The sequence below is a fragment of the Anomaloglossus baeobatrachus genome, chromosome 5 (genome assembly GCF_048569485.1).
Source record: "Anomaloglossus baeobatrachus isolate aAnoBae1 chromosome 5, aAnoBae1.hap1, whole genome shotgun sequence".
Classification (NCBI taxonomy): domain Eukaryota; kingdom Metazoa; phylum Chordata; class Amphibia; order Anura; family Aromobatidae; genus Anomaloglossus; species Anomaloglossus baeobatrachus.
In genome coordinates, this window is record NC_134357.1 from 579,239,853 (window position 1) to 579,256,492 (window position 16,640).

At 47.5% G+C, this 16,640-nt stretch overlaps 1 protein-coding gene across 1 annotated transcript in view; it reads left to right on the forward strand.

Moving 5' to 3' along the window:
* LOC142313116 (uncharacterized) overlaps positions 1-16,640 on the forward strand; it is a 325,022-nt gene that overhangs the window by 190,014 nt on the left and 118,368 nt on the right. The window contains exons 6-8 of the mRNA XM_075352101.1: positions 15,533-15,766; positions 15,848-15,971; positions 16,055-16,168. Coding sequence (XP_075208216.1) covers positions 15,533-15,766; positions 15,848-15,971; positions 16,055-16,168 — 472 coding nt within the window. The remainder of the gene's footprint in view (positions 1-15,532; positions 15,767-15,847; positions 15,972-16,054; positions 16,169-16,640) is intronic.

Here is a 16,640-nt window from a genome sequence, read left to right on the forward strand (position 1 = left end):
GCCATCCGCTTCCGCACCTTGGCTTCGGAATTAGGATGGAACAATGAGGCTTTAACTGCCGCCTTCTGGGAAGGGCTCTCTGGTCGTATCAAGGACGAGCTGGCCGGCCGCGACGTTCCCTCCACCTTGGATGCCCTGATCGCTCTAGCAACCCGAGTGGACCTCCGCTTTCAGGAACGATCCAAAGAACTGTCCCGCAAGAGACGTCCGGTACAGAACTCCTCTCCTCCGCTGAAATCCGCCGCTCCCCAGGTGGCGTCATCTGGCGTTCCTGCCCACGAGCCTATGCAAATCGACTGAGGCAGTCTGAGCAATGCCGAGCAGAACGGCTCGCCAAAGGCCTCTGCTTCTACTGTGGAGATGGCACACACTTGCTACATTCCTGTCCAGAGAAGCCGGGAAACTCCAAAGCCTAGGGTTGGTAGGAGAGGCCACCCTAGGTAATGGGACTCTCTCAGACCCAGTGACATGGATGGTACTGGTGTCAACAGAAATGACTCGGTTCACGGCGGAGGCATATCTCGATTCCGGGGCGGCAGGCAACTTCATCCAGCAGGCTATGGTGGACAAGTACCAGGTGCCTGTTATTCCACTAGTAAAACCCCTCGTCATTGCTTCAGTGGATGGGAGACCTCTCTCTGACACCATCTCGTTGATCACCAAGCCTGTGGAGCTTCGTATCGGGGCCCTGCACACCAAGAGAATAGCCCTCTATGTCCTTCCGCGCATGTCTCATCAGATCCTGCTGGGACTGCCCTGGTTACGGGCACATGAACCTTCGGTCGACTGGCGTGCTGGTGAGATTACCCGATTGGGCCCCTCTTGTCATGAGAACTGCCTGAAGTCCATACAGCCCATCCGACGACCTCCGGTCCTGAAGTCTCTACCAGGTCTGCCTACCGCCCATTGGTCCTTCGCAGACATTTTCGATAAAAAGGAATCAAAGGTTCTACCGCCACATCGTCCCTACGACTTTGCCATCGACCTGCTGCCGGGAACCACACCTCCTCGAGGAAGGATATACCCCTTGTCCCCTTCTGAAACACGGGCCATGTCTGCCTACATCACCGAGAACCTGGCAAGGGGATTCATTCGGAGATCCTCGTCTCCTGCTGGAGCAGGCTTCTTCTTCGTTAAGAAGAAAAAAGGCGACCTGCACCCCTGCATTGACTACCGGGGATTAAACCAGATCACCGTGAAAAATAAATACCCTCTGCCGCTCATCCCCGAATTATTCGATCGGCTCAGAGGAGCCCGTGTGTTCACCAAGCTGGACCTCCGCGGTGCCTACAACCTGGTTCGCATTCGCTCTGGGGACGAATGGAAGACCGCATTCAACACTCGTGATGGGCACTACGAGTATTGTGTGATGCCCTTTGGCCTGTGTAACGCTCCGGCAGTCTTCCATGAACTAGCGAATGACGTGTTCAGGCATCTCCTCTACGTCTGTGTGGTCATATATCTGGACGACATCCTGGTCTTCTCCCCAGACCTACAGACCCACAATGAGAATGTGGAGCTGGTACTACAAAGGCTCAGAGAGAATCGTTTGTACACCAAGTACGAGAAGTGCGTGTTCGAACAGTCGTCTCTTCCCTTCCTGGGTTACGTGATCTCCGACACCGGCCTGCAGATGGACCCAGAGAAGGTCTCTTCTATCCTCAACTGGTCCCCTCCTTCCGGACTGAAGGCTATTCAGCGCTTTCTCGGCTTTGCCAACTACTACCGGCAGTTCATTCCACCCTTCCCTGCTCTGACTGCGCCTCTCTCTGCCTTGACCAAGAAGGGGGCTAACCCGAAGGACTTGTCACATGCGGCTGACACCGCGTTCTGCTCCCTGAAGCGGGCGTTTGCTTTCTCTCCTGTTCTCCATCGTCCTGAATTGAACCGACAGTTCACCTTGGAGGTGGATGCCTGCTCCTCAGGGGCTAGGGCAGTGCTTATGCAGAAATCCTGCACCGGGAAGATGGTCACTTGTGGATTCTTCTCCAAGAGCTTTTCGGCACCAGAACGTAACTACACCATCGGTGATCGAGAGCTACTGGCTGTCAAGCTGGCTTTGGAGGAATGGCGCTACCTCCTGGAGGGAGCAGTATACCCTGTGATCATCTACACTGACCACAAGAACCTGGAATACCTGCAGTTTGCCCAAAGATTGAACCCGCGACAAGCCCGCTGGTCCTTGTTTTTTGCCCGGTTCGATTTCCAACTCCATTTTCAGTACGCGGATAAGAACATGCGGGCAGACGCCTTGTCCAGGTCCTTCATTTCCGTGGAGCAGGAGGATGAGACGTTCCAGCCCATCATCTGTCCCAGTAAAGTGATTCCGGTGGCTCCTGTCACTCTGGCTCAGATACCCCCTGGGAAGACCTATGTCTTAGATACCGACAAACAAAGAGTCTTACACTGGGGTCATGCCTCGAAAATCGCCGGCCATGCTGGTCAGAAGAAAACATGGAGTACGATTGTCCGTCACTATTGGTGGCCGTCCCTCCGTAAGGACGTCGCATCCTTCGTCTCAGCCTGCCCATCCTGTGCCCGGAACAAGACGCCCAGGCACCTGCCATACGGTCATCTCCTGCCTCTGCCAATTCTCTCCATTCCGTGGCAACACATTGCAATGGACTTTATTACGGACTTGCCCTTGTCCTCCGGACACACGGTCATATGGGTCGTGGTGGACCGTTTCTCAAAGATGGCTCACTTCGTTCCCATGGTCGGACTGTCCTCTGCTCAGCAGCTCGCTGACGCCTTCCTACAGCACATCTTCCGATTGCATGGCTTTCCTGCACACATTGTGTCCGACAGAGGAACTCAGTTTACCTCGTGCTTCTGAAGGGCCCTCTGCAAACACCTGGGAGTGTCTCTGGACTTTTCTTCGGCCTACCACCCTCAGTCGAATGGCCAAGTGGAGCGAGTCAATCAGATCCTGACCTCCTTCCTGTGCCACTACGTCAACATCCATCACGACGATTGGTCCATACTCTTTCCTTGGGCTGAATTCTCCCATAACCATCACATCAGCAAGTCCACCTCCAGCTCTCCCTTCCATGTCGTTTATGGACTTCAGCCTCCTGTCACGTTACCAGTATCCTTGGCTTGAGATGTCCCTGCTGCTGATGCTCTAGTCCGGGACTTCTCAGCTATATGGAACTCTGTCAAGACTTCCCTTGAGCGCGCTTCCCTGCAGATGAAGAGACACGCGGACAAGAGGCGCCTGTATCCTCTGTGTTTCTCTCCAGGTGATCTGGTCTGGCCGGCTTCCAAATATGTCCGACTGAAGCTACCATCGTACAAGTTGGGTCCTCGATACATCGGGCCGTTTAAGGTTATCAGCCGGATCAATGAGGTCTCCTACAAGCTGCAGCTCCCGGCCACGATGCGGATACCCAACTCCTTCCGGCGCTCCTGTGCGACACAGGACACTCTGCCGGGCACTCCTGCTTCCTCTGCACCGCTTCCTGCCCTGCCTTCTGGCACACGGGCCTCGCGCATGCGCATTAGGGCGCGCGCGCACGGTCATTGACCCTCTCTTAAAGGGTCAGCGTCCAGAAACAGGATATTGCCTATGCAGGTACAGGGTATAAGAGGATTCTCTTTCCAGGTGGGCGGGGCCTGTTCTACGTGTTTAGAAAGCTTTTGCTTTGTCCGGTATTAACCCTTGTCTGTCTCGCAGAGCCTGTCCTGCCACGCCAACCAGTCCTAACCACGACTGCTCCAGAACTCCTGTCGGGGACTGTCGGCTAATGTTCCACTACCTCTTCAGTCCCGCCAGTCTCCGGTCCCTGGCTCCGTTTGGTGACCTGCGATCTCGCTCAGCTGGTTCCGGATTCCATCTGACATCTCAACCCGGCCTCTGACCCTGAGCCTCGTCACCCGGACTACCTTCTGGAACTCTGTGATCCCAGGGACCTCTACTTCCCAGTTCTCCGTACGGACTGTCTTGCTACCAGGAGTGCTTAGGCTGCCGTGCATCAAGGCCCTCTGGCGGGGTGATCGGCCTGGTTGCCTCACCAGGGGAATCCGGTGTACGGTCCAGTGTTTCCACCACCAGGACCTAACAGATTCCCTAAATCTATCCCTTTGAATCGGACTAGTCCCAAACTGGGACTCTTAACAGGATTGAGATTAATGATCCCTTTTGGAGTATTCCCCTTTGTACCTGGATTTCTCAGGACCAGAAGATACCCATTATCCCTGTTAGTTCCCTGTACTGTCATTATTTTCCTATGGCATCAATATAAACACAGGGGTCTAAACTTCCCTTGATCTGTACTTCCCTTCTATTTCTATGTATACCTGCAGATTGTGAGGCTCCTGCTTCCTCAGAGATTATGTGAAAAAGATTAAGAACCTTGGCCTGGGTACACTGTCCTAGCCTTGTAGGTCCCCCAAACAAAATCTCATAGGGAGTTAGCCCTATAGATTGGCGTGGGGTGTTTCTGACTGAGTACATGGCTATGGGCAATATCTCAGGCCACGGAAGAGACAGTTCCTGACTGTCTTTTAGGATTTTATTTTTTAGGGTCCCATTGAGTGTTTCAAGTCTGCTCTGGGGGAGGTAGGGTGTGTGAAGACCTAAGTTTGCTCCCACTAGGGACCAGAGCTCTCATGTCACATTTGCTGTAAAGGCTGGGCCTTGATTGCTCTCTATAACTTCTGGGATTCCAAAGCGGCAGACTACTTTTGTAAGCAATTTCTTGATAGTTGTTTTGGCTGTCATGTTGGAGATGGGGTAGGCCTAGGGACATGCTGAGAACATATGTTACCACCAGTATATACTAATTTTTTCCAGCCTTGGTTAACTGCATTTGGTCAATTTGGATCCTTTGGAATGGGTATAGTGGTTTGGCCAGATGTTTAGCCGGTGTCTTCACTCATCCTCCCGCATTAAGTTGGTTAATGATTGAAGATATCCCTGGTGCCAGAAAGAGACCTGCAATCACTGAAAGTGTTTGGTTTCTTCCTCGGTGGGTGATCCCGTGAGCCCACTGGGATACCGTATGATACAGACTCCTTGGCAATGAAAACTTAAGAAAGTAAGGACTTAAAGTGCCATGGAACATAATAAATAGAGCCCAAATCATATTTCATGCATATAAAATAATGTTATTATGAGCAAGAAATACCCAGAAGTCAAAAGGTAACATGTAAAATGTCTGTAAATATCATGGGACCATGATATTTATAGACATTTTACATGTTACCTTTTGACTCTTGTGTATTTCTTGTTCATAATAAAATTATTTTATATGCATGAAATATGATTTGGGCTCTATTTATTATGTTGCATGGCACTTTAAGTCCTTACTTTCTTAAGTTTTCATTCCTATTTGGTGGGGCATGACAACACAGCCTACAGAGAGCTGTTTTAGTGTCCTTTTCCTTACGGATTTGTTTATTAAGACTCCTTGGTAGGCAGACTTTCATCCCTTTTCTCCAAATCCCATCTGTGTCTTGCTCAGCACCTTCCTCTTTCCATTGAGTTTTTTCTTCAGGTAAAGCCTTGTCTTGGAAGATCTTGAATTGGTGTATTCCTCAGACATCTTGTTTGTTCTGTTCATCTTTGTTTTGTTGTCTTGTCATGACATAGACTCCTGCTTCCTCTTGAATGTCACAAATGGCTACTTGTTTGGCTGCTTGATATGCTAGTTGATTCCCTTTAGCTTCTTTGTGAGCCATCCGTAAAGAATTGCAGATCTGCATCTGGCAATAGTGTCTCTGTAGCTGAGGGCAGGAGGGAGCACTCAGATCGCATAAGTTCAAAGCAATCATATTCTTGGTTGTCTGGGTCTGCATAGTCAACCTCCATAGGCCTGGAGAGGATATCCCATGTAGAGAAGTATTCCCTACTTGAAAAAGGAAGCAGAATCAATAAAGTGAGAGTAGTACAGTGCCGGAGCGTAACGTCGTAGGGAAGGAGCAAGGCACACTGGAGTCATGTATGCCTTTGCGAGGAGATATTTTTCTGTTCACTTGTTCGAGGATAGCCTTGAGATCATGTGGGACAAGAATAGTGACGGGGTGACTTAGCATAATATCTTCATTTTGTTTTGTTTATGTTTGTTTTTCTTCTTTTTGGTTCTTTCTTGGCAGTCTTCTTTTTTACCGGACAAAGAGGGGTATTGGCAGGAGAGACGTATCGTATCAGGGCACCGTTTGCAAGGAGGGATTGAATTTGTTCCTCAAGGCATTTTTCTTGGTTGGCCTTCAGGGAATATTGAGGTATTCAAGGTATGGTGACTCCTGGTTTTAGGATAACCTGTAGAGGTGATGTCCAATATCATTTGGGCTTTTTGACCAGAGATGTGAAGGAATTTGATTGAAATAGTATTCAGGTATTGGAGGCGGTGCCGTGGCCATGAAGAGGAGTGGGGCGGCTTCGAGAAGGCAGGCATCTTCTGGCGTCAGAGAATAGGGCAGACAAGTGCATCCCATCTTCATTATATACAATTGAAGCTCTGAGATTATGTAGGAGATCTGCTCCAAGTAAATTAAATGAGCCAGTGGGTAAGACAATTAGCCATGAAATAACCTTTTGTGCTTGTTCAACTGGAATAGGGTAAGTTAGTGGGGAAGAGATGTGCCTACTGTCAACCCCTACACAGGTGGGGCAATCTGGGCATATCAAAGATAGATCTTCTAAGTCCTGGAGGCATATAACTGATTTGGCTGTGCCTGTGTTGACCAGGAAAGGCAAGGATTGAGCATTAACATCAAGAGATACTGTCGATATGGGGCCTTATATAGAAGGAATATTGGTGACAATAATATTTGTAAAAGCATTTGCCACAGGCTTGCCAAATTCCTATGGATGGGATATTTGTTGTGGATGGTTGCTGTAGTTGTTCTGTGGGTGACCACTGTTTCTGGCTGGGCGTGGTTACTGCATATGGGTCCTGCAGTATCTTCTGACATGTCCATAGTTTCTGCATCTGAAACACATAGTATATTTAAGATTCCTGGGTGGGAGACGTTGCTGGAGCCCGCCTGAATATGGTTGTTGAGGTGAGTATACTTGGAGAGGGGGGTACATCTGGCATTGGGTTTGTTGGTCTTGGTTAACAGGAGCATTATACAGTACATAACCGGGGCAGTATCAGGGGTAGAATTGGTGGAGGCAAATTTTTTCTCAATGGACTTAAGAATGAGAAGAACTTGTTTAGTGGGGAGCTCCAGGTATTCAGGTCTGGTGTCCTCAATTTTCAAACTGATAGAGTCCTTAAGTCCTTTAACAAAGGAAATTATGAAGTGAACATGTTGAAACGGGACAGACATGTCATAGCCTTGATCATAAAAGGAAGTGAATAATCTCATGTAGAATTTTTCAGCCGACTCATTGTCTTCTTGGGAAGCATTGGTGATATTGGTGACGATCTTTCGCTCATGCTTGGTCTTGGCAGCAGATCTCAACTCCGGATCTAAAGTCCCCCGTGGAATCCAGAGGGCTCTGGTCAAGAGCAGATTGAATGACTGGGTAAAAAAACAGTACTGGCTTTAATGCTAGCTGAGTTAGAGAGATCCTTCCAAGTTGCAGAATAGGTTGGACAGATTTCCTGAAGTTTTCTGTACAAAGGCATAGGCTGCTTCTCCGGGTTTGGTAACTGAGTGAGTAGGCTATTCACTTGGAGTGGAGTAAAGGGGACATACTTGGGTTTTTCTGATTTAGGAACCAGAATGGTTTCAACCATCGGGGCTAGTGGGAGCATGACAACAGGGGGTGCTGGTAGGCTGTGCAATAATTCATCCGATGCCTCTGGAGGTGGTGATGTGGAAATATGTTCTGGTTGCAGTAACTGACTGGGGTAGTTAGGCGTCATAGCCGAAGGACGAATTGTTTCTTTGAAGTACCGTGCGTTGTCAGGACTTGTAGTGACCAGATTTCTTCAAGTGAGGATATGGGACAGTAACTAATTATTGCAGCCACAATAGCCTGTGTGCATTGTTTGACTGGGAAACCAAAGATCCCAGAGCTGATTGCAGGAATGGCAATGGATTGAAGATATTTCTTCCTGGTCAGTTCAAGTACATGGAGTATGGTCAACTGTAGATCCTCCACACAGTGTTGGTGTTTGTCGGGGTCATACATTGGTCCCACTGCATGTATGATCATATTACAATAGAGATTTCCTGTTCCTGTAACAGCCAGATCCGTGAGTTGGATTTTGCCCTGTTTCTTTATGATGGATAGACAATCAGATTGTATTTCTGGTCACCCTGCTTGTACTATAGCTTTGGCAATTCCCCCAATATGGCGGAGGGCCAAATTGGCCGAATTGACAATAGCAGAAAGTGTTTGCGCCTCTATGGGCCCTATGGATAGTATTAGTCCATATTTCAGAATGCATGATTGGGTCACAGATTTCGGGCACCTCTGAAACTAAGAGGGTGTCCCTCTGAAGGAATGTCCTCATCTAAAGTTAATGAGGAACGGTTAGGATTGGAGAAGGTTACCACTGCAGGTATCAGCCGACTGCGGGTCCGGGGATAGGGACCTGTTTTCCCGGGAGGGGCAGCTGATGGGTCAGGATCAGGGACAGTCTCACTGAGTTATTGAACATCACATTTTTTGCGGAGAGCATTTTTAAAAGCAGGAGTATAAAAAAAAAACTTTCCAGGGATGGTAAGTGTGGGAACAGGGCTGCTACATGTTCAGGAGGAATGTAGTAACTTCCATCAGCTGCCAATCATGGATATAAGGGAACATGGCTTGGACCGGGTATACACATTGGGTGAACCAAGACGGCCGTTTGGGGATTAGCTTTCCACATGGGTAACTGCGTCACTGAATGGAGGCAGGGTTACATCAGAGGGGCGGAGGGTGTGGAAATACAGGGTGGTGTGTCAAGGGGCAGGCCGTCACACAAAAAACACAGAACAAAGGAGTGGGAGGATTTTGCTGGGCACAGTGTGTGCAGGTCCAAGAATGTGAACTATTGACGCCATTATAGGGCGGTGGATATGGCAGAGACTTGTAGTAAGCATAACACAATACATTGTCTTCCTTATCACATACGTCTTCTTCCAAATATAACATTATTTTACAATTGCACAGGCTACTCTATACCAAGCTTGAGCTGTCCCAAATAATCCTGCATTTTCCAAAGTTCCCCTCTGTTCTTTCAATGCCTTATTTCATTATTCATATTGTAATCAACCACATTCTGACATACTGCAAATTAACATCAACTTTTCATTTTGTCACGTTTGCTTTCATGTTTCTGGGGGTTAAGCCACCCTCAGACTTAAAAATGGACTTAAAGGCATCCATTTATTGGGGAATTTTCCAACTATTTGTGAATTCTGAGACAGAAACCTAACCCTGTGTCAACTCAGGGGGACACCCAACCAGGACATTGATTGACCTTTACCCACTACTCAGAAAATGGCTAGTCCAAAGTCTGTAGCAAGGGCATATACCTTGAACGAGCCTTATGACATTTAAGTCTGCCAAGAACTACCAATCAAGCGTACCTGATCTACACAATAAAATTCACACACAAAAACCAGCGTCAGAAAACACAACTAGCTAGACATATCCCCGAGAACAATTTCAGCAGACATCCACTTACAACCTTTTCGGGTTCTTTAAGGTCGCCCAGGAGGAAGCAAATCCAGTTGTAGAGATAGACTCACGAGACCGACTAGACCAGTGATGCCGAACCTATGGCACGCGTGCCAAACAGGGCACGCAGAGCCCTTGTTGCTGGCACGCGCGCTGTCGCCATATTCAGCCACTCTGCACTGTCGGTGTGGTCGCTCCGACGTGCAAAGTGGTGTTGGAGCAGAGGAGACATCTCTCCTCCTTCTGACACTCCTCTCCTGGGCTGCAGGCCTGTTGCCTAGGAGATGGAGGAGCGTCAGTAGGCGGTGCCGGCATCTTGTGGCCGCGCGGGACCTGAACTAACTGAGGACGCAGCGATGGAGCGGGTTCTGCAAGGTGAGTTTTTTTTTTTAATTTTTAAGCTGTGTGCGGCTGTGCCAAGGTGTGGGGGACAGAGCCAGCACGGGGCAAACATGGAGCGCACGGGGGAAACGTGGAGCGCACGGGGGAAACGTGGAGCGCACGGGGGAAACGTGGAGCGCACGGGGGACACGTAGAGCGCACGGGGGAAACGTGGAGCGCACGGGGGAAACGTGGAGCAAAGGGGGAACATGGAGCGCACGGGGGAAACATGTGGAGCAAAGGGGGAACATGGAGCGCATGGGGGAAACATGTGAAGCAAAGGGGGAACATGTGAAGCAAAGGGGGAACATGGAGCGCACGGGGAAAACATGTGGAGCAAAGGGGGAACATGGAGCGCACAGGGGAAACATGTGGAGCAAAGGGAAAACATGTGGAGCAAAGGGGGAACATGGAGCGCACGGGGGAAACATACAGAGCACGGGGCAAACATGGAGCGCACAGGGGAAACATGGAGCGCACGGGGGAAACATGGAGCGCACGGGGCAAACATACAGAGCACGGGGCAAACATACAGAGCATGGGGCATACATACAGAGCACGGGCATACATACAGAGCACGGGGCATACATACAGAGCACGGGGGCAAACATACAGAGCACGGGGCATACATACAGAGCACGGGGGCAAACATACAGAGCACGGGGCATACATACAGAGCACGGGGTCAAACATACAGAGCATGGGGCATACATAAAGAGCACGGGGCATACATACAGAGCACGGGGCATACATACAGAGCACGGGGGCAAACATACAGAGCACGGGGGCAAGCATACAGAGCACGGGGGCAAACCTACAGAGCATGGGGCAAACCTACAGAGCACGGGGCAAACCTACAGAGCACGGGGCAAACCTACAGAGCACGGGGCAAACCTACAGAGCACGGGGACAAACCTACAGAGCACGGGGGCAAACCTACAGAGCACGGGGGCACACCTACAGAGCACGGGGGCAAACCTACAGAGCACGGGGGCAAACATACAGAGCACGGGGCAAACAAACAGAGCATGGGGCAAACAAACAGAGCAAAACAGAGCACGGGGCAAGCAAACAGAGCATGGGGCAAACATAGCTGCAAGGATGGGAGAAACATGCAAAGATGGAGAGAAACGTGCAAAGATGGGGAAACATGGCTGCAAGGATAGGGGGAAACATGGCTGCAAAGATGGGGGGGAAACATGGCAGCAAGGATGGGGGGAAACATGGTTGTAAGGATGGAGGAAACATGACTGCAAGGATGGGGGGAAACATGCCAGGATGGGGTACATTTAGCAGGAAGCGGAACATGCCAGTAAGGGGTACATTTACCAGGATGGGGGATACATTTACCAGGAATGGGGGGGAAAGATGAAAGGATGGGGGGAAATATGCCAGGATGGGGGTACATGAACATGCCAGGATGAGGACAAATGCCAGGATGGGGAACATTTAGCAGGAAGGGTGACATTTATCAGGCTGGGGTACATTTACCAGGAAAGGGGAAATTTACCAGGATAGGGGAACATGCCTGGATGAGGTACATTTACCAGGATGGGGTCATTTAACAGCATGGGGGAACATGCCAGGATGGGATACATTTACAATGATGGGGTACATTTACCAGGAATGGGGTACATTTACCAGAGTGGAGGACATTTACCAGGAATGGGGTACATGCCGGGATGGAGGAACATTTACCAGGATGGGGCCATGATGGGGACAAATATACCAGAATGTAGGAAATATATATCAGGATGGGGACATGTTTACCAGGAAGTGGCCTAGGAAGGGGGACATAACTTCAGAATGAAATGGGAGGGGAGCAACTCGTACATCTTTATGGGATTTCAGGATGTTCAAACTTTGAAATGTAGATGTGGATTAGAGGGTGAAATGTGATTGCATTCCATGCTAAAATCTCTGTCTAATATGCTGCATTTTTTTTCCAGAGGGATCAATCCAACTGCTGTGTCTGGAAAGGGCAGGGGCTCAGCTTCAATGTGTGGTAAGCATGAGCGTGATGCCCCCTGCTGAGGAGAAGAGAAGACGGCAAAGGTAAGGTTACAATCAATTATTCACATAATAGGATTGGTTGGCACTTCGGAAAAAAAAAAATGGGTTTAAGGCTACAGTTTGGGCACTCGGCCTGTAAAAGGTTTGCCATGACTGGACTAGACTGTCCCAGGCTAATGAGAGACTTCCAATGACACAGATAAGAGAATGATTATAAATCAAAAATCTTACCGTAGTCCGTTGGAATTGATCAGGTTCCGAAATGGGCAGCCCACAGTCACCTCAGGGAGTCCGGTGTTGGTCTCCTAAGTCTCCATTCCTCCCTGGAGCGATCTGAGTCTGGCGCCATCTGTCAAGGAAGAATTCCATAGTTTCGCAAATCTCCTTCATAACTGTGAATGTCTGCTGTAATCTCAAATTAATAGTCCGAGTGCCGGCAGAGAAATCCACACCACACAGATTAGATGGTATGAATTCCTTCTCAGTTAAGATGCACATCATAGTGTTTTATTTTTACAAGCCTTTTATAGAGAACAGTAATGGGTTAATCTTTTAGTAAAATTCCTAAGTATGCCATTGGCTATATTAAAGCATAGGCAGAAAACCTGTGACGTTTATACATTTTTTTGGGACTTCCCAGCCCGCTCCTGTGTTTTTAACTCCATATCTTGCAGAGTTTTTGGCACATAGCACCTCAGGCCATAAATTTGGACTTGCGCCAGTCTTTGTTATCACTTCTTCATTCAGCTTCTTAGGCCTATATAAAACCTATCAAGACATAAACCTGTGCCTTGGTAGTAAGACTTTTAGTTTGTATGTGCACAGCTACAGTTGAAACTAGAAGTTTCCATCCAATATTTATAAAGACACAACTGCAGGTTTTGCTCAATATCTAATGTGAAATCAGAATACACCTTTCCCATTTTAGGTTAATTGGGAACCAAAATTATTTATATTTGTCAAATGTCAGAATAATGAGAGAGAGAAAGAGAGAGAAAGAGAATGTCTCCTGGCTGCCTGCGGCTTTTGTACTTCTGCTACTCGTCCCCAATCTTCCAAGACCTCTGCTATGTGTCTGTTTGCAGCTTCCAGTGCCGCACTTTATTACTCCTGACAACACTTATATATATAAATAAAAATGGGAACACATCATATGCACACGGCCCAACTCCATACCCCTTATATACACACGGCTCCGCTCCATACACCTCATATATACACAGCCCCACTCCATACATGTCAAATACACACATGGCCCCACTCTGCACACATTGTACACCTGCCCCAACCTCCAGCAGGAATTCAGGGCCTACTTGTTTTCGGATAAATGGCAGTCTGGATTTTTCCTTTCCACAGAGAGTTTCCTTCTCCTTACCAGACTCCGTCACTAGAGGATAGAAGTGACTGGAAGTAGCTCACCGCCTCCAGCGTCATACACCTCTCCCCCAATACTCAGTCCTAAGAAACAGACATCTTTCTCTATTTTTCCTGTCAGAAAAGGACCTGAAAGTTTCCTCACTGCTGTGTCACTTCCTTTTACCATATAAGACAAAGGTAGTTTTGAGAATGGCCAGCAGAGGTCAGTGTAGATGCTACAACTCTCAGAGCAAGGCTTCAGAAGGCACAGATAATGCGCAACATTATAGAGAAACAAACGGCCCATCAGGGGACATTCTAGTAGTGTCTACTCTGGGTCACTGCACACTCACAGCCCCACTCATTACATGTCCTACACACGCGGCTCCACTCAGTAAACATCGTACACACACGGTTCCGCTCCATACACCTCGTACACACACGGCTCTGCTCCGTACACCTCGTACACACACGGCTCCGTTCCGTACACCTCGTATACACACGGCTCTGCTCCGTACACCTCGTACACACACGGCTCTGCTCCGTACACCTCGTACACACACGGCACTGCTACATCCACACATAAACTTCCCCTCCTCCAGCAGCTGATCATGTGACCCCTGACTCCTCCCCTCCATGTGACATCATCATAGGTCCTGTAAGCACAGAGCAGCCATATATTTAGTGTGCGGCTCTACAGGTGGAGGTAGGTGCAGGGTCTCTATTATTTTCCTCTTCTTCATTTTCCTGTTCCTGTAGTCGTCTTTATTGTTTCTTTGCTTTTATGATGAGGCTGAAGTCCGTTTCTTATTCGGGTTTGTTTCTGGCTTTTTTCACAGTTTTTATCAACAAAAATAAAAAAATTCAACAATAAAATCCAGTGCAGTGCGGAGCCCGGATGTGAATACCCTGAAAACCAGCAACAAAAATGATAAAACTGGCACAAAATTCAGCATCAAAGCGGCAGGGAAGGGTTAAATAACTCCTTGCTGTATTGTACTTTATTATTGGGATTTTTAACGTTTGTTGTTAAACCTATAAAAAGAAAAACAAAAAAAAATCCGAGTAAGAAACCAACTTCAGTATCACATTTTTATTACTCATGTCGAGCGATACTGGTTGGAAAATAAGGGAAATGTCTGTTGTTACCACATATACAGTACAGACCAAAAGTTTGGACACACCTCATTCAAAGAGTTTTCTTTATTTTCATGACTCTGAAAATTGTAGATTCACATTGAAGGCATCAAAACTATGAATTAACACATATGGAATGAAATAATTAACAAAAAAGTGTGAAACAACTGAAAATATGTCTTATATTCTAGGTTCTTCAAAGCAGCCACCTTTTGCTTTGATTACTGCTTTGCACATTCTTGGGATTGCACCGCAGAGCTGTGTATACAGTAACAGAGAAGGCAGAAACAGTAATTAACGGTTGGTGCCTTATGTAGAGATGGACGGATTTCCTCTCCATTGCTACATGTTTGTTTATAGATGCACTGCTATGTAATGACATTGTAAAACATCACTGCAGAGTAGGAGTCAGATGTCCCGGACGTGTAAAGTCTACGAGCTCCGAAACCAGTTTAGAATATCTAAACTTTTTTATTTACATAATTTTTGTAGTTTAGGAGTGAAATATAATGTGGACACATTTTGTAATTGGATTAATTTTCACTATTTTGCTGCATTCATACAAGAAATGGGCGCTAAATTCTGCCCCTTCTTAACCGAAAATCTGGGATTTTTTTATTTTTGCACTTTTGTATTTTCCTCCTCTTATTCCGGGAACAATTACTCTTTTATTTCTCCATTCACATTGTCGTATGAAGGATTGTGTTTTTTTTTATAAAAATAATGTTCTACTTTTATCGGTCGGTTTTACTACTTATATAGCACGTCAGGTTGAATTTTTTTCCTATCCAAATGATATCTCACCTCCCTTATCTCCATTAATTTTACATATGGGTTCATCTTCTCCCCATTCAGGTCCCTACAATATCGGATCCTCTCAGTGGAGATCTTCTATATAAGAGAATTCTCCTGATTGCGCCGTGAAGGATGGATATGGACAGGGACAAGATGGCGGAGAGGATATTACACCTCACCCTAGAGATCCTCTTCCGGCTTACTGGAGAGGTGAGAGATTCTGATGACGTCACATTACATCATTCTTATCTATGGGAATAACAGATGGACAGAACTGGAGAGGTGAGGACTCTGGAAATGTCTGGAGTGAGATTTATTACTGTGTCTCTCCATAACCAGGATTACACAGTAGTGAAGAAGACCTCTAGTGAGCGCTGTCAGGCCCCTGTGTCTGAGGGATGGGGAAGACCCCTGAGCCCAATCACGGGGCCTCCACCTCACCCCCTGATACAGGAGGACATCAATGACAAGAAGATCCTAGAACTCACCTACAAGATGATTGAGCTGCTGACTGGAGAGGTGACACTGCTGGGAATGCTGGGACATTATACAGTAACGCTATGAAGGGATCGGGGGTGACGGTATCATTGTATGTGTCAGGTTCCTATACGGTGTCAGGACGTCACCGTCTATTTCTCCATGGAGGAGTGGGAGTATTTAGAAGGACACAAAGATCTATACAAGGACGTCATGATGGAGGATCCCCAGCCCCTCACATCACCAGGTAATAGACAGGTCTAAATACACACGGCTTATAATAATCTGTATGTAAGGAATGAATTTAGTCCTTGTATGTGTCTCCTCCAGGTCTATCCAGTAAGAGGACAACACCAGAGAGATGTCCCCGTCCTCTTCTCCAACAGGACTGTAAACAAGAAGATCCTGATGTTCCTCAAGATGTGTTAACTCTAGTTCTATCCGGTAAGAGATATCTACTCATGTACTTTCTGCACTAATTTTGTGTTTACATTTTTAGGCTTTCTGCTGTTTGTTTTTTTCAACTGTATTGTCTTTCCTTCTGTTTGTTTCTAGTGCCTTCTCTATGTTGTTATGAAGGCAACTAAAAGACCTGCAGAGGGTTCATGAATATCCTGTTTCCCTGAAAATTGAACCTAGTCAGAAAATAAGATCTAGCACGATTTTATGGGATTTTTGAAGAATGATTGAAATATAAGACCTACTCCAAAAATAAACCCTAGTTACAGTCAGGGCCAGCGTTGGGAGGAGTCAAACTGCACAAATTCTCAAGACCATACTTTCTTAGGGACCACATTAGTTGTATTCTGAGTTTGATTGTGTAACGGGGTGCCAGGGGTGCCTCGGGGGTTGTAGTCGTGGCCCCTTTTTCTATCAGGCTTACCCCCGGCTCCGCCGTCACTTTAGGGACAGGAGA